The sequence below is a fragment of the Diachasma alloeum genome, unplaced genomic scaffold (assembly GCF_001412515.2).
Source record: "Diachasma alloeum isolate Michigan unplaced genomic scaffold, Dall2.0 Dall_scaffold_00216, whole genome shotgun sequence".
Lineage (NCBI taxonomy): Eukaryota > Metazoa > Arthropoda > Insecta > Hymenoptera > Braconidae > Diachasma > Diachasma alloeum.
Window position 1 is genome coordinate 109,205 of NW_021680381.1, and position 25,171 is coordinate 134,375.

General features: G+C 35.4%; 1 protein-coding gene across 1 annotated transcript in view; it reads right to left on the reverse strand.

The window, feature by feature from the left end:
• The window catches only part of LOC107037300 (extracellular serine/threonine protein CG31145), a 73,886-nt gene that overhangs the window by 23,560 nt on the left and 25,155 nt on the right, over window positions 1-25,171 (reverse strand). The window contains exons 2-3 of the mRNA XM_015255781.1: window positions 11,109-11,233; window positions 7,358-7,436 (exon numbers count right to left, since the gene is read on the reverse strand). Of these exons, the coding sequence (XP_015111267.1) occupies window positions 7,358-7,436; window positions 11,109-11,233 (204 nt within the window). The remainder of the gene's footprint in view (window positions 1-7,357; window positions 7,437-11,108; window positions 11,234-25,171) is intronic.

Here is a 25,171-nt window from a genome sequence, read left to right on the forward strand (position 1 = left end):
ATAAGGGTCACAAAGGTTATATAGGTCAACAATTACATAAGGGCAACAAAGGTCACTGTAAGGGTCTAAATAAGGGTCACAAGAATGAGATTAAGGGTCACAAGGGTTAGAGTAAGGGTTCAAATGAGGGTCGTGGTGGTCAAAACCAAGGGTCAAAAACTAAGGGTCACCAGAGTCAAAATAAGGGTCACGAGAGTGAAAATAAAGATCACAAGGGTCAAAATAAGGATCATGAGGGTCAAATTAAGGACCTTGAGGGTCAGAATAAAGGTTTACATAAGGGTCACAAAGGTTATATGGGTCAGATTATGAGTCACAAGATTAATAAGGATCATGGAGGTTAATTTTACGGGAATTATTGAGGTAAAATTTACAGTTTCCATTGGTTTTCTCATGAAATTCTGAATTTTCAATGACGAAATTTCTTAACATTTCATTAGACCTATATTATAAAACTTTTCAATAAGTGTTCTATAAATGTCAGCGAAAAATGTCAACAGTACATTTTACCAGATATTAAATTCAGCAAAAAATCCTTAAAATTGAACGACTCCATTACCGTCGGCCAAAAAAATCAACGAAACTCCCCAAACATTCCTTCCTTATTCCACTCAACTTTCCAACTAATAATGTTTGCTCTCCCGAGAATATTGAGGGGTTGTATTTCCACTGAAGTGATCAGAATAACAGTAAAGTTTGGGAGCAGAACAGACAGACGGATTTTTTTCTCACGCGCGATTAACAGAATACATACGCGGGATTATGACTTTTTCTACTATCCCCTTCACCCACGACACACAATGACACTCCCGTTGTCACCGTCTCCGGGGAATTTACCAGCAACTTCACCTACCGTAACGCGTAAAACTTTGGACGCAAAAGAGGGTGGAACGAAGTGGAACGAGTATTAGAAAAACTTTTCGCCGAAGATTTCTCGACTCTAGTGGTCCAGTCGTCTTCTCCCTCCTTTTACTCGGGTACATGGGTAACGCTCTATTCCCGGCGATACGCTAACTCGGAGATTCACAGATTATCAGATAAGAGTGCTAGAGTCGACGTCTCACTGTCACATTTTCGTTGGAAGTTTGGAGGAGGGTTCGATTTGATTCGAGTTTTAATTTCTTTTTCGGAGATTCTATCCTGATTCTTCCATAAATTTTTTAAACTACCGACGGTTTTCTTTGAACTCAAGGGTTTCGAAGGATTTTTTGTTGATTATTTTGCAAATATTTGAGGAATTATTTGCGTTAGGAAAAGAAGTCATTAATTATTCACTAATTAAGAGAAACAGAGAGAAATGAAGGGGCCACACTGTTGAAAATTTTTCAATCAATACAAACTGGAAATTCTAGTTACATTATTTCGTGAAAATTTATATATTAGTAATGAATATATTTTGATCCATACACGCAGACAAATGATTGCTTTGAATTAAATAAACTTCATTTGAATTAAATAAGAAGTTTATTTTTCGGAGATTTTTTTGGTTGTTATTGTATCATCAGAGTCGCTGACATGTTTCGGAAAATAATTTTTTTTTACTGTGCAAAATGAAAAATCTCCCGAAAACTGATATGCTCAACATTTCAAAAATAGTCTACAAGTATGACCCTCTCTCCGGTCCGTTCCGGCCAATTTCCCCCATAATGAGAAATATTGCCGGTCGCTTCATACAAATTTTTATCAAGTGATATTTTCACAAGTAATACCACGAGAGCTTCAAAATTATCGAATTCTCTCAGACCAATATATTTTAAAACATGATATTTTGTAATACAAATTTAATCTTTATAAAAGATATTAAAATTTCCCTCAAATATTCTTCCATGAAACCTATTGTTTTTCGGCAGAGCAAATTTTTTCTCTCAGTGTTATGGACAGAGTTGTTGTTGCATCATCAAAGTCATTGACATGTTCCGGAAAATAATTTTTTTTACCTCGTAAAATGAAAAATCTCCCGAAAACTGAAATACGTTCGCCATTTCAAAAATGGTTCACAAGAATGACCCTCTCCCCGGTCCGTTCCGGCCAATTTCCCCCATAATGAGAGATATTGCCGGTCGCATTGGGAGCACCGGTGAAGTATAAGCATATATACAGTGATAGAAATTTCAAAGGTGACCCAGGATACGCGAGAAACTTTATCCCCCTCTGCAACTTATTGCTGAACTTATTACCGAGTTGAATCCCCCCCCACAGACCAAGGTTTTACAGAACCATCTCTGGATAGTATTGCCACACACCACTTATCTCAGAATCCTCAGTCGAAAAGTTTAAAACCTTACGTTGGGCCAAAGGCACTCGCACGATGTGCACGTCTGCACCGTTGCTGCTCAATAACCAGAAGCCCTGCTATAACTGCACCAGAACCAGAGCAATTCGCAACTTTTCACCCCTCCCACTCGCGCCAATGTATCAGGACCATTTCTGGATATTTATTTTCGGGTTGATCCACTTGCATGAGCTTACACATCTGCGGTTGCTTTAATTCTTCCGGTAATTCAATTACACTCTTGTCTCTGGGGTCTGGGGGATATTTTAAGGTAATTCGACAGTTGTTTTGGGGGAATTTCGTTAGTCAATGCAACGGTTTGGATTTATTGGACTAATTGACTAATTAGGGGAATTGTCTGGCGTTATTTCAGTGAAGTGTTAAAATTTAGCGCAACAAGACAGTTTTTCGGATCTCGTTGAAGGTTAATTATCTCGATAATTTGTGGTTCTGAGGAAAAATGTGGGGAGATACTTCTTATGGAGTGCATTAGCTATGAAATAAGTTTCTTGGAAATTTTTTCGGTCACGGACACATCGAAGTATTCCAGAAAACGAGTTTGATTTTAATTTAAGAGGAAAAAGTCAACGGAATTTCAAGTTTCTGTGAAAGTTCAAGGGAAGACTAAATTTTTTACCGGCAAGAAGTCGGAAATTCTGCAAATTACACGAGTTTTCGAGTAAAATTGGATATTCACTGCCAAATTCCCTTGAATTTTCATGGAATTCCTTAAAAATTTTGGAATTCCAGGAATTTGCTGGATTTTTCATTAATTTTTCCGCAATAATTTAACTGAAATTCACAGTTTCAATGGATTTTTCTATGAAATTATGGATTTTCAAAGACAAAATTCTCATTTCCAAAACAAAATGAGTCTTAATGAGTCTTTCCTGATTTTTCATTAATTTTCCCGCAATAATTGAACTAAAATTTACACTTTCCATGGATTTTTCCATGAAATTATGGATTTTCAAAGACAAAATTCTCATTTCCAAAATAAAATGAGTCTTAATCTATTGAAAATTAGGATCTAAGGTGCATTTTTAGAATAGAAACCAAAAAAATTAAATTTTAGCATTAATTACGGGGAAAACGGCTTGAATTCAACACATTTCCTACTTTTATAGATATCTCATCATATTCAGGGAAGTCTCCCCTTAATTATCAAAAATAACGCGGAAATCTTGATTGGTTTCGGAGAATTTTGGACGGATTGTGAAACGCTGAAGATTCAATTAAATTTCCCCATTTTCTTCTTCATATTCGAGAGAATTTCCTGCATTAGCTTCCACAACCGTCGATTTAATTACGTCTGTAATTGAATTATTTACTCCCCTTTGAATTTTGAGAATATCTTGGAGTAATGTAATCACAGCTTCCTACCCAAGTTACATAGAGAACAGAAATAGATTAACGTTTGTAACGATCTGGAGGTCAAGTAATTTCTATAAATTGTTCCGAAATTCTCTCAGCATAATTAAATAAAGTCATTTGACGGAATACTTAAGTCTGAATTAATAATAACTAATTGATATTCCCAAATTTCAGAATTGTACTGGAATAGCTCGAAACTCTAATTAGTTGAATGTCCCAATCTCAATTAAGAATCGTTAAGAATAATTCTTAAGATCTTATGTATCTGACTAGATTTCAAATTTCCAAATTTTTTTTTCTCACTAAATCAAATCCCAGGCTATTCTCATAAAAATTACTACTGAACTGTCAATCAAATTTCAACTTTTTTTCTAGGAGTACAATATTCAAAATTTATAGCACCGAAACATATTATAATATAGACATGTATTATGAATTATGAATATCATAATTCTTAATACCGAAAATTGTTTCGAATTTTCGTTATTCGAAATTCACATCAATGGAATTTTCTACACTGTTAGAAATTTTTTGACATTTCAGTCACCATGTCATCTGAATTTTCAATGTTGTGAGTTTGAATTCAATTTCAAATGAAAACGTTCACTAAATTTCTCATTCATCTTGAAAATTCAAGAGAATTGAACAACAAAAATTGTATTTAATTGTGTTTTGTGTTTAATTGTGTTTAATTTTAACGAGATCGGCCGCGCGTGCTCCGCACGCGCCTTTTCGTCTCCTCACGTAGTGGCGATTCGGTTTCAGTCTTACGCTTACGCTTTTTTGACATTTTCGAGATATTTCGAGATCGATTTCCTTTCTCCTTTTTACGATAGGATTGTATTTAATTATATACAATTAAATTTTCAACAGATTGAAAATTCAGAGTTGTTGCCTGAATTTTCAAAATTCTCAAGGTTTTTCGGTGCCGTACGGATCTGAAAATCGAGAATTACTTGAATATTTAAGAAATCAACTGATTCGTCAATGAAGAATTCAACAGAAATTTCCTGTAACTTTGTCGTTGTTAAAAATTTCGAGCTTTTTCACTCGAAATTTCAAGAGTAAGTTTCTAACAGTGTAATGGACCCCTGAGGACTCCGAAAATGCTTCCACATTCCCCACACGGAGAGAAATATTCAGTAAAAATTACGGAACAATTCACGTAATCCGCAATGGAGAATCATTTTCCGGCAATTTTTATAGGAATGGAAGAGAAGAAATCTGAAACGTTCAGTGAATTTTCAGGTTCATCACTGAACAATGTACGAAATTGTCACGTAATTTTTCCCGAAGAAGTAAAATCTTACAGAAATTTGCCGACTTGTTATGCCTCCAAAATCAAAAATTCTTGAACGTTCAACAATTTTTATGAAGCTGGTGAGTTATTTCTACGTTCCCCTCCGTAAAATTTCTCAATCGTTGGGGAAAAATTACGGAACGACTTGTTGTCCCCACATAGTGTGAGTCATCAGACCGATGGTTAATTTTTACAGAATAAATCGTAGAATTTACATGGCGATTTTTACAATTTTAGTTCCGACTCACACTTTGTATTGAATTGCACTTTACTCGCGGATTACGTTTCGAAACGTGATTTTTACGTTTTTCTCTGGTGATTTTTATTAAATTTTTTTCTCCGTGCAATTGCACTCAAATAACGCAAAAATCTAATCCCCGAAATACCCCAGTTCCCCTCCACCCGCCCCCCATAAATTTCCAATTTTACAATGTACTCAACCGAGAACGAATTCCAGATCGAATTATCCTGAAGTATCAGCTCCTCATTAAGCCAAGGTGATCCGTGACTCATTGACAAAGGATAAAAGCAATCTCAACTCCTACCGGAGACTGAAAGAACAGAGGAAAATAGCCGAGGCAATCAGCCAATGATATCCGTGGCGCCTTCAACCCCTTTTGCCCCTCCCTCCCTCCCCACGAGAGCTGTCGAATTTGACGTCCCCCAGAGACATGATATTGCCTTCCACGACTTAGTTCGTGCCACGGGCGTGATGGGATTACGAGTACAATTACATAAGTGGATGTCCCCAAGTGCCTCGTGCATCGCTTCATGAGTGAACTCTTGAGAGTGATGCTGCTCCAGCGCTAGTCACTTTGCCCCCCCGCCCCTGAAACGCCTACACCACTCAATTATTATTGTCCAAGACGGAGTGAGATGAGACTGAAGGACTGAACAAGACGTTTCAGAACTTCATAGAGATACGTCACATCCGCTATTGTTGGAGAATTCTCTGGATGATTCACACTGAGAGAACGAAAGTTTTTTTGAGGAGTACGTCTTCAGTTCTGTCAAGAAATTTATAGCGCGAGAATGGGGGCAATTGGTTCGTAAGAGAGCTATTTCTCAAACCGAGTCGAGTGGTTTTTTGCATTAAAATATTCTGGATTGGAGACTAGATAACTGTTGAATGAATTGATTTTTGGAAGGGATGTTGTTGGGGATTTTATATGGGAAATTTTGAGGAATTTCGTCGGTTAAAATTTATAATTTGGTGGAAAAATCAGGGGGAAGGGTTAATTTTAGTTTAGTTAGTCCAGGAAAGTTGATGAAAAATGAGGAAAATTGAGAGAAATCTCTCCTAGAATTCAAGATTCCTGTGAACTTTCCGGGAATTCCGATAAATATTTTGGATTCGAGACTAGAAAACTACTGAATGAATTGATTTTCGCAATGTAATACATTGCTAAGAAATTTAAATGGGAAACTTTAAGGAATTTGTCGTTGAATATTCATAATTTGGTGGAAAAATCCGCGGAAGTTGTTAATTTTAATTTAATTATTCCAGAACATTTTTTAAAAAATGAGGAAAATTGAGAGAAATCTCTCCCAGAGTTCAAGATTCCTCTGAACTTTCCGGGAATTCCGATAAATATTTTGGATTCGAGAATGAATTGATGATTTTCGGAAGGTACATTGTTAAGAATTTTACATGGGAAATTTTAGAGAATTTTGTCGGTGAAAATTCATAATTTCGTGAAAAAACCCGCGAAAACTGTTAATTTTAGTTTAATTATTCCACGAAAGTTGATGAAAAATGAGGAAAATTGAGAGAAATCTCTCCTAGAGTTCAAAATTCCTCTGAATTTTCAGGGAATTCCGAGAATTTTAGAGGAATTCCTGGGAAGTTCAAGGACACTTGGCAGTGAATATTCATTTTCACGTGAAAATTCGTGTAAATTAGGACTGCTTGAATTTTCCGAAAAACTTGAAATTCCATTGACTGTTTCTCTTTAAATCGAATTCAATGTTTTTTATTATTTTCCAAAAATTCCGAAAAATCAGGAAAATTCAGGGAAAAATTGAAATTTCATAACCCTTTCTTCTCGAAATTCCATTTAATGTCACTCTCATGAGATTTCCTATAATATCGTAAAAAATCAATAACTTGTGAGAATGCAATAAATTATGTCATTTAGGTCTTGTCGTGGGATATACCTTAAACATGAAGTCTCATTCAGTCGCTCCCTACCTTTTACTCCACTCTTTACTCCTTCCTCATTTCGTTTTTTTTCTTTCAATTGAGTCAGACAAAGCGTTTGAGATTTAAAGTCTTTGAGGGAGCCGGAGGCAAGGGCCTCCCCCCAACGATGAAAAGACTACACTCTAAAAGTTCTTGGCCACGTCGTGACCCCGATGCCACTAACGAGATATCATTGATTAATTCTTGGGTAAAGTATTAAGTGACTCACCTCATCGGCTTGAAGAGGGCCTGCAGATCGGTCGGATAGTCTATCACAAGCTTCAACTGGGTGCCGCCATCCTTTTGGGCTGAAATCAGGGGATAAGTGATTTTTAGAGGTGAAGAAAAGTTTTTAGTTGAATATGAGGGTTAATTTAGTTATTGGAGGATCTGTAAGTTGGATTCTTGGGGGAGGGAGACGGCTGTTTGAATTGAGAGAGAAGAGTTGACTTTTGCCAAATGGGTTTTTAAGATAAGCGGGCTTTGGAGGTTTCACGTTTTATTGAATGGTGGGATATCATGAGGAGAAGGGGGAGAGGGGAACAGATATTTTTGTGGGGGGAATTTTATCAACTACAAAAAAAGTGCGGACATTTTTCGGAAATGTGAGAATTATGTATTGTCAACTTTTTTGAATTATACTGTTAACAATTTTTGTCTGCAGTTTCCGGTACACTTTTTGGAAATTTTTATCGAATTTAATTACCGCTGAAATTTCAACGAATTTCGTCATTGAAAATTCAGAATTTCGTGGAAAAATCAAAGAGAACTACAAATTTCAGTTCTATTTTTCCCTGAAAATAAGCAGCAAACCAGAAAGTTCCGGTAAATATATTCCTCAATGCGATTTAGGGGGAAAAAATTATGAAATTTCAGATTTCACTGGAAATTCTGTGTAATCTGGCACTGAATAGTCGTATTAGATTGGGAATTCAAATAAATTAAGAAATTCTCGCCTTTATGTAGCTTAAAATTCTGGAATTTTACTGAAATTTCAGTGAAACCTGAAATTTCATGATTTTTTTTCCTCTGAATCGCATTCAGTGCCACTTCCCTGAAAATAAGTAGTCAACTATCCACGAAATTTCATTTTTTTTAACAGTGTGAAAAAAAAGTTGAAGAAAAATTACCGAAGAAGAAGAAAAACTACCGAAGAATTACCGAACTCGATTTTCAGTACTTTTTCACTCTACCCTCTTAGAAATTTGTTCAATTCCCAGTAACGATTGCAATTGAATTCTCAATGTTGTGGGGTTCCAAAATTAAAAAATTCCAATTTTTGAAAATTACGAGTATTTTCCATAAATAATTTATAAACAATCAATTTTCCACCACAAAAATCTCTCGTTCGGAACCGTAACAAATTCATTCATATTCAGAAATTTATCAGAAATCGATGTCATGTCTGAAGAAATAAAATTTCCGAAATTGTAAACAATTTCAATTCTTTATTTATAAATAACAAATGCTTAAAAAAATAATAATTTTGTGCATAAATATTTTTCTCACGCAATGTAATTGACTAATTCCATGATTGAAACTGTTTGAATCTGTAGGGTAGTCCGTACCAAACCGCAAAGAATACTTGGAAATCCCTAAACATCCGCATCTAAATGACTACATTATCAAAATAATTCTGAATTGAATAAAAAATATTCTCGGTAATTATCCCCTAAACCCCTTAATTTTCAATAAAAACATAATTAAAAAAATGTTCATTTCCACTTGTCACATTGGTTAGTCCTCCATTACAGAATTGAATTCTCCAAGTGCACTTCACTGAACCCCAAAAGTGCTCTTGATAGCAGGTCATAATGTCAATTAAATCGTCGTACCATTTCATGTGAAAATTAAATTGTCTTCAAGCCGAATGAGAGCCATAAATGACACAGACAACAGTAAATTGTCCATGAGCTTCTGTCGCGTGTCTCCCCCATTCCGGCGTTGAATTAATCAAACGGGTATTTTATCGATCACAGAAAATTTCACGTACAAGGATATCACGGCCCTTGTATCGTCAAGCAACATTGTTCTATTCTCTGAAGTGCAAGGAGAAATGGGAATTTGATGTTTCCGCCATTCCTCCACTCACTTGTCTCATATAATACGACACAACGGACTGACGATCTGTCGTCTGATTAACGGATTAAGTCTAACTCCTACGGCCGTCGGCGATCAATGGAGCGAATTAAGGACACTCAAGATGAGTTGCGGAAATGAGGGAATTTGCGGGAGAAATCCTTGGGTCAATGAAATTAGTGCTTTCGGTGCTTTTGTTTCCTGGTGCGTCGTACTGTGGATTTTTTCATCAGAACCAGTGAATTTTTTATTTATTAATTAGGGAAGGGTAGGGTAAAATGGACACTTTAGACCTATTTAAAATTATTCATAACTCAGAATCGAAGGTATCAATAGAACTCAGTTTAGGCTCATCACAAAGGGAAAGAATTGTTCTTTGTATTTAAAAAAAAAAAGATTAAATTTCACCAACATTTCAACGCGTCACTAATATTTTTAAAAAAGTCAAAAGTGTCCATTTTACCCCAACCTCCCCTAATTGAACATTTAGACTGTTTGGACTAATTATTTGATTGGATGAATTAAAAGCGGGATGAAAATAATTTAAATAATTGAGGGTTTATGAATTTTTTTACGGCAGAAGAGCAAGAAAAGGATGAAGTTAAACATTTTATACTGACGATTTTGTGAATATCTCGAGGTCTAGTAGATTTAGACATTCAAGGACAGACTTTAAAGACAAATAAAAACAAAAAATGCAATGAAATTTGCTGGAGAAATCCTGGGGTTAATAAAATTAATAGTTTCGGTGCATTCGTTCCCTGAAGCGGCGTAATGTGAATTTTTCCGTCTGGATTATTTAATATTTGATTAATTAGTCGGGTAATTAATTAAACATTTAGATCGTCAATTATTTGATTGGATGAGTTAAATAATCAATTTATGGTTTCTGGATTTTTTTTGTAGCAGAAGAGCAAAAAAGGATGAGTTTGGACTTTTTATTCAGACTATTGCGCGAATATCTCGAGAACTAGTAGATTTTTCCATTCACGGTCAGACTTTAAAGACAAAAAATGCCTGAAATTTTCAAAAGAAATCCTGGAGTTAATAAAATGAATGCTTTCGTTGGATTCATTCCCTGAAGCGGCGTACTGTGAATTTTTTCATCTGGATTATTTAATATTTGATTAATTAGTCGGGTAATCAATTAAATATTTAGATTGTTAATTATTGGACTGGATGAGTTAAAAGAGGAATAAATTGGTTATGTGAGAATTCTGAACGTAAATAATTGATTTATGTTTTTTTGAATTTTTGGTAGTTTAATTAGGGGGTAATTAATGAAATATTAATTATGGAGCGTGTGTTATTTCACGAAATTTGAATAGCCAATTCATGGTTTTTGGATTTTTTTTGTAGCAGTAAAGAGGAAAAACGGAAGAGTTTGGACATTTTATTCAGACTATTGCGTGAATATCTCGAGAACTAGTAGATTTAGACATTCAAGGTCAGACTTTAAAGATAAAAAATGCCTGAAATTTCCTGGAGAAATCCTTGAGTCAATAAAATTAATGGTTTCGGTGCTTTCGTTTCCTATCGCGTCGTGCTGTGGATTTTTTCATCAGGTTTATTTAATAAATTGAATTTAATTTAAAGGAGGAAAATCATGAAATTAAAAATTTCTGAGATATTCACCTGAATTTTCCTCATTACTGTCAATTTGTATGGACTGATTGAACTGAAATTAACAATTTTAATTAATTTTTCCATCAAATTGTGAATTTTCAATAACGGAATGTCTCGAAATTCCTTGAAACTGTCATTTGAAAAAACAAATGTTGAACATTTTGAAAAGTATAGTTTTTAAAATATTCACTGAATAATCAATACATAAACATATTCGTTTTATCGAATTAAATTAATTTCCTCCAGCTGAGAATTAATTCTTTAATCATCCTCACCAATATGTACAATAGGTTTCGTCGCCATCTCCTCCAGCAGCTTGCCAACGACCTCTGAACTATCGGGATACATCTCCAGCCTCGATATCTGCAAATGGAATTTCTGCAGTGTGCTTGAATTTTTCCTGCAACCAGAGAAAATAAACCAAAAATTAAAATTGATTATTCAATCAGCATTAACCACATTATAATCGTGTAATTGCCATTGTGCGCATTGGATGGAAATTTATTCCACTGAGATAATATCGAATCGGATTGCTTTGCATTCAGTGGTGATATTTCTGGTCCGGGAGTTCAATTTCAAGGAGGCATAACGTTATTCCAAACGCATTTCACGTAAATGCTTCTTCGTATACAGGAGTTGGGAAAGGGAGAATATATGTTTGTTGGGGAGTATATTCCCGAGTGGTTTTACTCTGAATGCACAGATTTTTCAATCTGTCTACTGATCTTGAATTTCAAGTCACTTGGGATTTTTTCTCTTTTTATTTTCTCTTTGGAATTTTCATTTGAATTTCAGCCAGCCACCCGCAACTTTTCGCTCAAATCAATCGTGTTGAAATCGAATTTTCATAAAGCAAAACAAGTGCACAATTGCATTTTTTAAATAAGCGAGTTTAGTTATTATTGCTAATAAATTAGCAATTTGCTTCCGGATGGGTTCTCTCTTTTTAAAATTCTTATTTCACTCTTCTCTTCTTCTATTTTTTGAGGTCATGGTACTATCATCAATTGAAATGTCATCAAAATTTTGCGTATTATTTCGTTCTGTCGAATAATTCTATATTCAGACCCTCTCAAGACTCGAATTCGTTTTCAGTCCGGGTTTAATCAAGGTTCAATCAAGGTTTAATCAGTGTATAGCCGGGATTTAATCAGGGTTTATTCAGGATTTAGCCAGAGTTTAACCCAGGTTCTGTCGGAAGTTAGTCGGGACCATGAATCAATATGAATAAGTATTCAACATAATAGACTGCTACCTGAGTTTAATAGAGATAGAGATTTTCATATAAAAAGCTCATGACGTATTGTGTAACTTGATAAGCAATGATGCTGTTCTCACCATTTTTCAACTTGATTAAGAAGCCATTGAAATATACTTTTCAAGCCCTGATTTAATTGCTATTACTGATGATTCTTTCAGTAATCATGAAAAAACCTATTTTCCCTTTCAAATCGCATAAACAATGTGCTGTAACTTAACAACAAATTGTGCGGCCCCCATCATATTCTGATAGAGTCAAGAGGGTATTGTTACCAATTTTTTGATCGATTTTTGGAAAAACCTCAATTTTTTCCAATCTGCATGAAAAATTGAATTTCAATTGGTGTCAATGGGTAGAGCTTATTCAAGTCTATATTCATGAAAAAAATCATTAGATTTAATTGATCTCTTTTAAGAAAATTTCCAAATTAATTATCAGAACAGATTTAGTTAGCCTAGTAAAAAAAATTGAAAATTTGAATTTAAACGATTATAAATCTTTCATTCGGAAGCAAAATTAAAAAAAAATGAATCTCAAGAAATCGACATTAAGATGAAAAATACGTGGAACAAGTAATTGCAAAATAAAATTTAATTTTTGTGACAGACGAAAAACGTTTCTTCAACTATAGCTGGGGCAAAACGGGGCATTACACAATTACTCAATTTATTAATACGCAATTGAGTTTTTCATGAGCGCAAAAAATCATAAAATGAGATTAAAATGATTGAATGACGAATATAAATAAAAATAAATAAATTGTAAAATTGTATTCTCCCTCTTGTTAATAAGAAAAAATATTTTTCGTCACAAGGCCCGGTAAACCGCGATCTAACCGAGCGAAGCGAGCGGCCTCGGCCTTCTGACGAAAAATTGCATTCCTCACAAGGTCCACAAAGTATTTTCTGACGAATGTGATTATAGGCCTCGCCTTCGGCTCGGCCAATAAAGCCACATTCGTCAGAAAATACTTTGTGGACCTGGTGATGAAAATAACTATTCCAGTGATCGAAAGCGAAGGATTCGACACCGGAATAAAAAATGAGGAGATAAAACCAGTCCCCACTGTTTTTTTCATCTCCCCCAGTTCTGATGTAAAATAAAGAAAAAGTATTTTTTTTATTGTTATCAATTCCGGGTTCATGTGTTCCCTTTTCGTGGGAATAAAGCGTCAAATATTGTCATTTCATCCTGTCGTGAGCCCCCACACACATCGGGTACGTTCAATACAACTATGCGAATCCTTGGTGTAATTCGTGTTCGCTTAGAGGGTCTTTTAAAATGCATGGAATACCGCTCTCACGCGACTCCACTTCTTTTTTACATACGTATGTACTTGGGGGATGTGTACATATATGAGAGCAGGGAGGGGGGGATACACACACGAGCCCCTTTGAGCCGTTGGGGTCTGTCTGATAGAGTTCTCCATGAGCAAGATACTAGACCGAAGGTGAAAAAAAGGGAAAATGGACGAGTTGGAGAAAACTTTGGGTTTTCCCAAAGGCAAGGGGGGGGGTGGAGGGGTCACCAATGGCCTTTTCTTCGGGTTTCAATACGACACCTCCAGGGTTTGCATATACGTAGGTCTTGAAAAATTCCGGCAAAATTAGACGAATGATTGTTTTTTCGGCTCGAATTGTTTTTCAATTTTGAGTTTTGTTTTCGGCAAACGGCGTAATCGTGACCTTTAAATGAAATTGTTTTATAAAATTGATTGATAATGTTGAACAATTTTTGCAGGATTTAATTACTCATTAATCGATTATTCTAATTTTGAATGATCTTATTAATTAGTAATTGAGTGGAAAATATTGAAGATTGAAAATATTGAAAATGATTTTTATGAAATTAAGAACTATTTATTTAATAGCCATTTAACAATTCATTTTCCATTAATGAATTATTCTAATTTTGAATGATCTCATCAATCAGTAATTGAGTTGAAAAGATTGATGATTATTCAGTTAATTGAAAATCATCACTTGATTTAAATAACAGCACAACACAGAGTCATTTATCAATAACCTAAATTTAATCACAATAACGTTTTTTGTTTTGATTTTTACACCTCAATACATAAATCGCCTTCAGTCAATGTGAATGTTGTTCACGCTTTTTCATTAAAATAAAAAAAAATGCATTCTAAATTAATATGAAAATATCAGTGAAGTTCACACTTATTGAATATTAAATAAGTGACAGTTGAAGAGAATAACGTTGATTATTTTTCCAACCCAAATATCGGGCAATATAATTGGCCCATTCGACATCACATGGTACAAGCTACAGCGTTTGCAATTGATAATTTTTTGATAATTTTCTCTGGTAGTTGCTATATAAAAAATAAAACATCATGCAGTCGAATTAACCCCTCGTCAAACTGACAGATTGAATTCAATTGTGTCGTTGTGTTAATTATACAATTTTCGTTTCTCAATTGTGAGTTTCGTCTCATGGTCCAATTATATTGTCCGACATTTGGATTGGAAAAATAATCCCCCGCATACCACACGAGCTTCAAAATTAATCGGGCATTTTCCTCAAGGTTCCCTGCATACAAGCGAAGTCGTCAAGTTTTTAAGGAAAAATCACTCGTGCTTCGCACTCGTGTTTCGCACTCGTGATTTTTTAACCTGAAAAACTTGACTCCTTCGTTTGTTTGCAACGAACCTATCGAAAAATACCCGATAATTTTGAAGCTCTTGTGGTATTACAAGTGAATAATTTAAATCGCGATTTTAAAAAGGAATAACTTGTCATTCTTCAGTCCCTCATCTTTCTCCCTTTTTAGAATTGAAATTTTCTAATTTCAAAAATCAAGATTTTTTCAAAATGCAATTTCACGATTTCCGTAATTATTATTTTTTGATAAGCCTCTTCCTCTTCCCTTCGCAGATATTTTCGAGTCGATCTACCAATTTTCATTTCCCCTTGTAAAAAACACCAGATTTGAAATGAATTTCTTCGTTATTTTGAAAATGCGCGGAGGGGAGAGAATACCGCAGGGTGAAATCATCGTCCGCTGCTCATTTCACGGCTGTACCATGCGGAAACGTTTGACTATATGGGTCCTCGGAGGTGCATGGGGGTACGGGGATAGAGATGGAGCGCCACGATACCTACCCACCGAGTACAGCCCACCGGTGTGACTACGTATGGGTTGCATACTAACCACTTCACGGAACGCCACTAAATCTTTGCGAATTATCCGTCTCACAGACCCGCCACCCAACGAAAAAGCTATCACCACTGGCACTGGGAGGTCTCGTGACGCCCCGTGTGTGAATACCACTCAACTCCACTGCATCCTTTCTACATGCTTGTTTATTCGGGAATATCTTTTTCAAAATTTTTCTGGTACGATCTTTCGATTATCTGCAGTAGGTTGTTCTTCGTAATTTATGAGAAGAACTTTTCTCTTTGAGGATGTTAATTAGGGGATTTTATATTTCAAGAATATTATTTAATTAGAATTTTTTTTATTGCGTCGGGAACTTTTTCATTCAATAGAAATTATTTTCGGAATATTTCAGAAACTACCGGTTCAAAACGACTAAAAAAATACTATTTGCAACATTTAGGGAAGGGTGTGGTAAAAAGGACATTTTTGACTTTTTAAAAAATATTTATAACTCAGAAACCGATTTATTAATTGCCCTCAGTTTAGGCTCATCACAAAGGGGAAATATTGTTCTTTTCATTGAACAAAAATTCTATTTCATCGAAAATTTAATTCTTATTAACATATCAAAAAAGGTCAGAAGTGTTCATTTTACCGCATCCTCCCTTAATTTTGTCAGGTTTTCAATAATCGCCCTTGCCTTTTACCCCTATTATGGCCCTTAATCTGACCCTTAATCTTATCCTTATTCTGACCCTCGTAACCCTTAATTTGACCCTTGAGCCCTTATTATGACCCCTAATCTGACCCTTAATTTAATCCTCGTGACCCTTATTCTAACCCTCGTGACCCTTATTCATGACCCTTATGACCCTTAATTTTGAGTACCAAATTTTTATCACCAAAAGTCGATTTGGATTTTCATAACATAAAGAGATTAATAACAAATCATAATAAATTTCCAGTGAAATGTGAAGTTCCACGTTTTTTCCCCCTAAATTAAATTCCCTGTCAATCTCCTGCAAATAACGAGTCAACTATCCATGAAATTTCAGCATTTTCCTCACAGTGCAATTGTAAATATAAAGTACGATGATTTGAAAGACGTAATACACGTTTCAACCAGCTCGATCAAAGGATTCGCAATACCAGTGATTTGACGTGATAACTTATGTACAACCCTCAATCTTCCACCAGCTTATGTTTTATTCCTCGAAGTACCAAGTAGATTGCGAGTGTAACTCGAGTATGAGACCCTCCAGCATCCCGATGAATATATCATCATTGTTACACCTCCCAGTGTTCGTGAGCTGTAGTCTCCACTGAATGAAAAGAGAGAGGATCGCTTAATTTCACCCGAGACGCGGTGTAGAATTCTACTCCCTCGAATATTGGAAATCGACATTATTGAAAAATCGATTAATTATTTAGGGATACATCAGGTGTACTTATTAGATCACTTCCTCGGGCAAATTCAATCGGAGAGAATGGACCAGACGTATCGATTGTACAAAAAATCTCCGGAGTTATTCGAATTTGGGAAAATGCAATTCCTCGGTCTTCAAGGTAGACGAGAATTCGCTGGAAATTCATACATTTATGACTGCTGACCATCAATTCAGTAGCGAAGCGGTAAACCGGGTTAAGTCGATTTTTCCTTTTGGCCATTTTTTGATGAATATCTCGGAATCTAAGAGAGATAGCAAAATTTTGCTCATGATCTTTTTTGTAACCCTCAATTGGCTCTACAAAAAAGGTTATGACAACAATTTTTGTATCTCTTTTAGATTCCGAGATATTCGTCAAAAACTGGCCAACAGTTAAAATCGACTTAACCCGGTTTACCGCTTCGCTCCTGAATTGTGTTCTGAATGTAAAGACCGTTGATTTTGGGGAGAAATGTATCGAGGAAACGTTTCAATTTGGAGGTGAGGGGGAACAACGAGTCTATAGTTGACCAAAACCTAGTCAACCTAGATTTAGTTTAATTAGTGATTTTTGGAGCTGGGGAAATTCTCTACAAAATGTCTTATAACGTTTACTTCGAAGATAACTGGTTATTGAGGTAATTCAATACGAAACCGGCAAATAAAATGAAAACGAGTCAAACATCAGTACCATTTTAGGAATGGAACATGTTCATTAATCAGTGGATTATGCCGGTACTTTCAGCAATCTCATTAATTTCAATTCCTTCAATTTTCCTTTTTTCGCAAATAGCATACTTTTTATTCTCTTGTATTTTTTTACTTGGAAAATATAGGTTCTAAATTCTTGAAAGCCAAAAGAATTCCTCAGTTTCTGAAAAAATTGTAGGAAAGTGGGCGTTTTTTGTTTTTCCATTCAAGAAAAGTTTAAGAAATTAATCAGTTAATTTAGGAAATTAATCACTTAATATTGTCTCATATGCCAGGTTCATATTTGAGCCGCACGTTAGTAATAATCTTAATCCTTCCATCGGGGCATCCTAGTGAGAAATTAATGTCTGAAAACCACTTCTTGTAATATTACGCTAAGGGAAGAAACGTGACCGTGTGAACTTTGATCGAGATGTTGCATGGGTTAGACACTCAAGATATTGAAAAAAAAACACAAGCCATTTACTTTAGACTATGGAGAATCTATCGTCGGCGAGAACAAGTAGGGGACCGGACCCTATAAGCGTGATATCTTCGATTGATTTTCGAATTCCTCTAAAAAAAATTTGACCGCCATTACGAGTCGAGCAGCGCGAAAACACCACACAACAGCTGATCGAGGTCGGTGAAGTCAGTGACGATAATTCAGTGCTGGAAGCATATGGACAAGTATAACACACACAAACATTCATCTCACTGTTACAATCCCACTACTAGCCGAAGCGCGCGATGTTGCCCGATCAAAATTCGACTGTTACCACTGCAGTCACAAGTCCTCCATTATCTACGAACATTTTCTTTAATTATTGTTTTCGATACCGGAAAAGTACACCATAACACTTCTAATTTGATGACAAAAATAATTTGCAACATGAATGATTTATTTAGTCAATTTTATTTTTCATCTCAACTGAGCTGTCCACTGGACAGGTTAAACAGCCTTAATAATTGCTAAAATTGAAACAAAAAATGGATTTTCCTCTTTTCAAATCACTCCATCTCGCTTTCTATACTCCTTGACAATTTCAATCAAGTCCCAAGCATATTGACACACTAGTGCGCGTTGGAATCGTCCACTGGCGCAGTTAATATCCATCTACCCAACATCTCCAGCATCTCCTGTCACCGTTTGACACGTATCTATGCATCATCAATGGTACGCATGGATGTAACATCGACACTGCGGATCACAAGGGATGATACATCCTTCCCTCTTGTCTTGGTGCCCATTAAACGTCATATCACCCACACAGACACACGAAGTGGCTCTCAGCATACTGAGAGCGTGACGCTGGAACCGGCTTCAGTGAGCCTTTACACTTTTCAACGACGCCATCAACAATTTTCGAGGCAATTTCAACGCTTAGCTAGAGCCAAATTCAATGTAGCCTTCACCGTAAAAACAGAAATTGCTTATATTGCTGTTTTCGTTCTTTTGGCGCTAACGCCATCACGGCACGTGCTATTTTCCCTCGAGATATTCATATAAGGGCAACAGAATGGGTGAATTGAGGATGAAAATGCGTATGAGAATTTCATTCAATCATCTGTTTAAGAAATTTCTTCCGCAGAAAATGATGAATTTGAATAAAATTCAACTTGAACTCTTCATTCGGAATTTTCGTACTCATTTCAACATCGTTTTTGTGGGACATTAATGAGCATTGGACCCTCTCAACTTTTTTTAAATATCAGTAATCAATTGAACTGTTGATAAAACGGGATAACTTTTCAAAAAGTTATAAATAAATTAGTTATATGAAATGAATGAATAATTCATTGGAACTACATTCTTCATTACAACCAAACAACCGATTTTCACTCAAATTAAAGTGTTTACCTGCTGATGAGAGAAAAATTTCATAGAGCGAACTTTAATGACTCCATTCTCAGCATTTTCAACTAATGAAGTCGTTAATAGAATCCATGAAAAATTTATTCACATTAAAAAGACCATTCACGTGATGTGAATAAAAGAGCCAATAAAAATCTCTTTCAAGTATGAATAAAAGCTTTATCACCAGCAATTCGCGTAAATCCAGTTATTCCATATAAATAAATAATGCTCAGTGAATTCAAATAAATCATTATTCCCCTTCTCCCTCAGGTATTCCCGGATTTCCACAACAATCTTTGGAATAAATGTTTCGGGAATTCGTTGAATTATTGTTATTCATTAAATTATTAAATTGTATTATTATATCGTAAGGGTTATAATTTATCAATATTTGACCCGAAGAATAATTTTTTATTTATCCTGTGGCCCCATTTGAATTAACACTGATTTAACCTTGGGATTAAATTTTATTTTTTGTTCCTGGGATAAATTTGAGATACTCTCCCGGGTAGAATAATCCACCGAACATCCAAATTTGCTTTTCTTCTTATCTGACATTTTTGTTACCCGGAGCTGGTGCAACCGGGCCTAGATATTAGGGGAGGGTGGGGTAAAATGGACACTTTTGACTTTTTTTGAAATGTTCATGACTTGTTGAATTGTTCATGAAATGGAATAATTTTATTTTTCAATAGAAAGAACAATGATTCCTCTTTGTGATGAGCTTAGACTGAGCGCAATTCATGAATCAGTTTCTGAGTTATAAATATTTTTTTAAAAGTCAAAAGTGTCCATTTTACCCCATCCTCCCCTATATTTAATTCATAGCTAATAAACCTTGTAAATCAGTTTCTAGTGCGTAATTTTTTTATTTATCCTGTAGCCCCATTTGAATTAACACTGATTTAACCTTGGGATTAAATTTTATTTTTTGTTCCTGGGATAAATTTGAGATACTCTCCCGGGTAGAATAATCCACCGAACATCCAAATTTGCTTTTCTTCTTATCTGACATTTTTGTTACCCGGAGCTGGTGCAACCGGGCCTAGATATTAGGGGAGGGTGGGGTAAAATGGACACTTTTGACTTTTTTTGAAATGTTCATGACTTGTTGAATTGTTCGTGAAATGGAATAATTTTATTTTTCAATAGAAAGAACAATGATTCCTCTTTGTGATGAGCTTAGACTGAGCGCAATTCATGAATCAGTTTCTGAGTTATAAATATTTTTTTAAAAGTCAAAAGTGTCCATTTTACCCCATCCTCCCCTATATTTAATTCATAGCTAATAAACCTTGTAAATCAGTTTCTAGTGCGTAATTTTTTTATTTATCCTGTAGCCCCATTTGAATTAACACTGATTTAACCTTGGGACTAAATTTTATTTTTTGTTCCTGGAATAAATTTGAGATACTCTCCCGGGTAAAATCATCCACCGAACATCCAAATTTGCTTTTCTTCTTATCTGACGTTTTCGTTACCCGGAGCTGGTGCAACCGGGCCTAGATATTAGGGGAGGGTGGGGTAAAATGGACACTTTTGACTTTTTTTGAAATGTTCATGACTTGTTGAATTGTTCATGAAATGGAATAATTTTATTTTTCAATAGAAAGAACAATGATTCCTCTTTGTGATGAGCTTAGACTGAGCGCAATTCATGAATCAGTTTCTGAGTTATAAATATTTTTTTAAAAGTCAAAAGTGTCCATTTTACCCCATCCTCCCCTATATTTAATTCATAGCTAATAAACCTTGTAAATCAGTTTCTAGTGCGTAATTTTTTTATTTATCCTGTAGCCCCATTTGAATTAACACTGATTTAACCTTGGGATTAAATTTTATTTTTTGTTCCTGGGATAAATTTGAGATACTCTCCCGGGTAGAATAATCCACCGAACATCCAAATTTGCTTTTCTTCTTATCTGACATTTTTGTTACCCGGAGCTGGTGCAACCGGGCCTAGATATTAGGGGAGGGTGGGGTAAAATGGACACTTTTGAATTAACACTGATTTAACCTTGGGATTAAATTTTATTTTTTGTTCCTGGGATAAATTTGAGATACTCTCCCGGGTAGAATAATCCACCGAACATCCAAATTTGCTTTTCTTCTTATCTGACATTTTTGTTACCCGGAGCTGGTGCAACCGGGCCTAGATATTAGGGGAGGGTGGGGTAAAATGGACACTTTTGAATTAACACTGATTTAACCTTGGGATTAAATTTTATTTTTTGTTCCTGGGATAAATTTGAGATACTCTCCCGGGTAGAATAATCCACCGAACATCCAAATTTGCTTTTCTTCTTATCTGACATTTTTGTTACCCGGAGCTGGTGCAACCGGGCCTAGATATTAGGGGAGGGTGGGGTAAAATGGACACTTTTGACTTTTTTTGAAATGTTCATGACTTGTTGAATTGTTCGTGAAATGGAATAATTTTATTTTTCAATAGAAAGAACAATGATTCCTCTTTGTGATGAGCTTAGACTGAGCGCAATTCATGAATCAGTTTCTGAGTTATAAATATTTTTTTAAAAGTCAAAAGTGTCCATTTTACCCCATCCTCCCCTATATTTAATTCATAGCTAATAAACCTTGTAAATCAGTTTCTAGTGCGTAATTTTTTTATTTATCCTGTAGCCCCATTTGAATTAACACTGATTTAACCTTGGGACTAAATTTTATTTTTTGTTCCTGGAATAAATTTGAGATACTCTCCCGGGTAAAATCATCCACCGAACATCCAAATTTGCTTTTCTTCTTATCTGACGTTTTCGTTACCCGGAGCTGGTGCAACCGGGCCTAGATATTAGGGGAGGGTGGGGTAAAATGGACACTTTTGACTTTTTATGAAATGTTCATGACTTGTTGAATTGTTCGTGAAATGGAATAATTTTATTTTTCAATAGAATCCGTTTCTGAGTTATGAATATTTTTAAAAAAGTCAAAAGTGTCCATTTTACCCCATCCTCCCCTATATTTAATTCATAGCTAATAAACCTTGTGAATCGGTTTCTAGTGCTTAATAAAAATATATATTATTACACGATATCTTTATCTCATCAATTTTCGTTTTCCCCCGTGCACCGATGTAACGTGAATAGATGATTGTATCCAATAAAATGGTAGATGGGATTGTACCATCAGGTGGCATTAAAACTCGCTTGAATTCCGTACAAAGATAATTGGCGAATGGAGTTGGATTGTAACGATTACCGCTCCATGATGATCAGATTCAGCGGGCAGCCAGGAAGTGGTGAGGAAGGCGAGAGCAGAGCCAATGGCAATTGCCAATATTCGATATTCCAGAAGTGACTTTCGAAGCTCAGAGAGCGACTGTACGTTAGACTCTCAGAGGTGGTTGGGGCTGGGATTATCCGGAGGGGGAGGAGGAGGGCACGTCTGTGGTATCACGTACATACATGCAACACGTTTGAATACTTATGCGGATGACCACCTCGGGGGGTCAAAGGGGATCATGCCGCAGGTGTTCCAGTTTCTGTTCGACCGAGGGAGGACAATTTTGACATTTGTTACCGTTTGACTGCTGATGAATTTCGACGACCAGATGAAGTAGCTGGTGGATCGATTTAACAAAAGGGATTCGATGGGTGTCTTCGAAATTGGAGAGGAATTTTGTGAAGTTTTTCCTTGGACGATTATTTCGGAGAACACAACTTCAATTTTCTTTTTCAGACGCGGAGAAATGCTTTATGTGGATTTAATAAATTTTATTCGAATCACAAAATGGATTTGTGAACATTTATTCTTCATTTTTATTCGCATTGGTGAAGTATCTGATGGATTGATTCAACAAAAGGGATTTCAATGGATATCTTCAAAATTGGAGGAGAATTTTATGTTTTTTTTTGCGCAAATATTTCGAAGAATGCAACTTTCATTTTTTTCACATCCAGGGAAATGGTTTATGTGAATTGAATAAATTTTATTCGAATCAAAAAATGGATTTCAACGACGAGATGAAGTATCTGATGGATCGATTTAAACCAAATGAATTTCGATGGATATCTCCAAAATTGGGGGAGAATTTTGTTTTTTTTTTGCACAAATATTTCGAAGAATACAATTTCAATTTCTTTCACATCCAGGGAAATAAATGGTTTACATGAATTGAATAAAGTTTATTCGAATAAAAAAATAGATTTATGCAGACTTAATCTTCATTTATATTCGCATTCGAATGGATTTCGATGGCGAGATAAACTATCTGATGGATCAATTAAAAAAATAGATTTCGATAGATATCTTAAAAATTGGAGGAGAATTTTGTGGGTTTTTTTGCGAAAATATTTAGAAGAACACAACTTCCATTTTTTTTCAGCCCCGGAGAAATGGTTTATGTGGATTAAATAAATCTTATTCGAATCTAATAAATGGATTTATTTCGACTTGAACTTCATTTTTATTCGCATTGTTAACCCCGGCAAATCACGAGATTTTTTTAATGCAGAGAAATAATTTTTAGATTGTGAAGAGAATGAATTTATAAATATTCACTAACGCTTCATTTTCATACAAAAAAGGGTTTATTTGATTTCAATATACTGTTAGAAAAAATTCGGTAGTAATTTTCAGGAGAATGATATTAAATGTAATTTAAGAACGCAAGTTTGCCTGAATTTCCTGCTTTACATGTATTCAATGAGAAAATCTTTTGAAATTCCAGTAAAACTATCATTCGATAGAAATTTCATTGACGATTACCAGAATAAATGAATAATCAAAATATTTTGACTGAAGTAAACTCAGAGGTTGATTAACTTCCAACAGAAAATATTGTTAAAATCAACAGAAAAATTCTAAATAAATCGTTTTACTCAATTCAAATTCTAATAATCCATTCCGTAAATTCAAATTATTTTCGTTCAGACGTTATCGTTTTCCCCCGAAGATGACGTAATTTTTCCAAAATAAAAATTCAACAATCGAATATTCTCTCCTTTGAGATATATCTTCATTCCTAATGATCCCTCATCAGATATTCCTGTCTCTCATTTACCAAGTGCCATCATCCATGCTTTACCATCCACCTCATGTACTTCGCCTCTATCTTCTCCGCCACTGGATGCCCCTCCCCTCCGCCAGCGTCTCATGGCAAAGCTCCCTAGCTCTCGTACAAACTGCAAACCGAATCTTCCGCCGTAGATTGAGTTCGCGAACACACGCTCGCACGCTTCCACTACTCGAACTAATCTCGTCTAGAATCCTCTTGTATCTCCTCACCTGCTACCCTCCTTTCTCCTTCCTCTTTTCATGTCATTCTAGTCTTTTCGATTTCCGTTTCCAAGCGGAGTGTAGCTCATCCGGGAATTTCTAAAACTATGTGGCTGGTGTGTCTGGGTGAAGTTATCGGGGGGAAAAACGTTTAAGCATCAGGCATTGCGGTTTAATTACTTCGTTAACTATCAAGAAATCATCGAAATTCATTCACACAGGGGGAAAATAAAAAAAATTTTCTCTATGAATGCAGACAATAATTCAGTAGCGAAGTGGTAAAACGGTTTAAGTCGACTTATCTCCCAGTTGAGTTTTTGAGGAATATTTCCGAATCGAAAGTAAATAGTGAAATTTTCGTAATTATACACGGGGAGAAAAATTCAATAAAAATGACCAGAAAACAACCGTAAAAATTACGTTTTGAAACGTAACCCGCACGCGAAGTAAAATTCAATAAAAAGTGTGAGTTCGGAACTGAAATTGTACGAATCGCCACGTAAATTCTGCGATTTGTTCCGTAAAAATTAACCACCCGCCTGATGACTCACCGTTATGGGGACAACAAGTCGTTCCGTAATTTTTCCCCACACTGATAGAATGATTCATTTTCATCACGCTGTGACGAAAAGTGAACTTTTCGGCACGCTCCGCGTGCCTAAAAGTCCAATTTCCGCCACATTGTGATGAAAAATATTGTTCGTAACTCGTGAAAAAATGTTTTTTAGCTCGTGGGATTATATCAC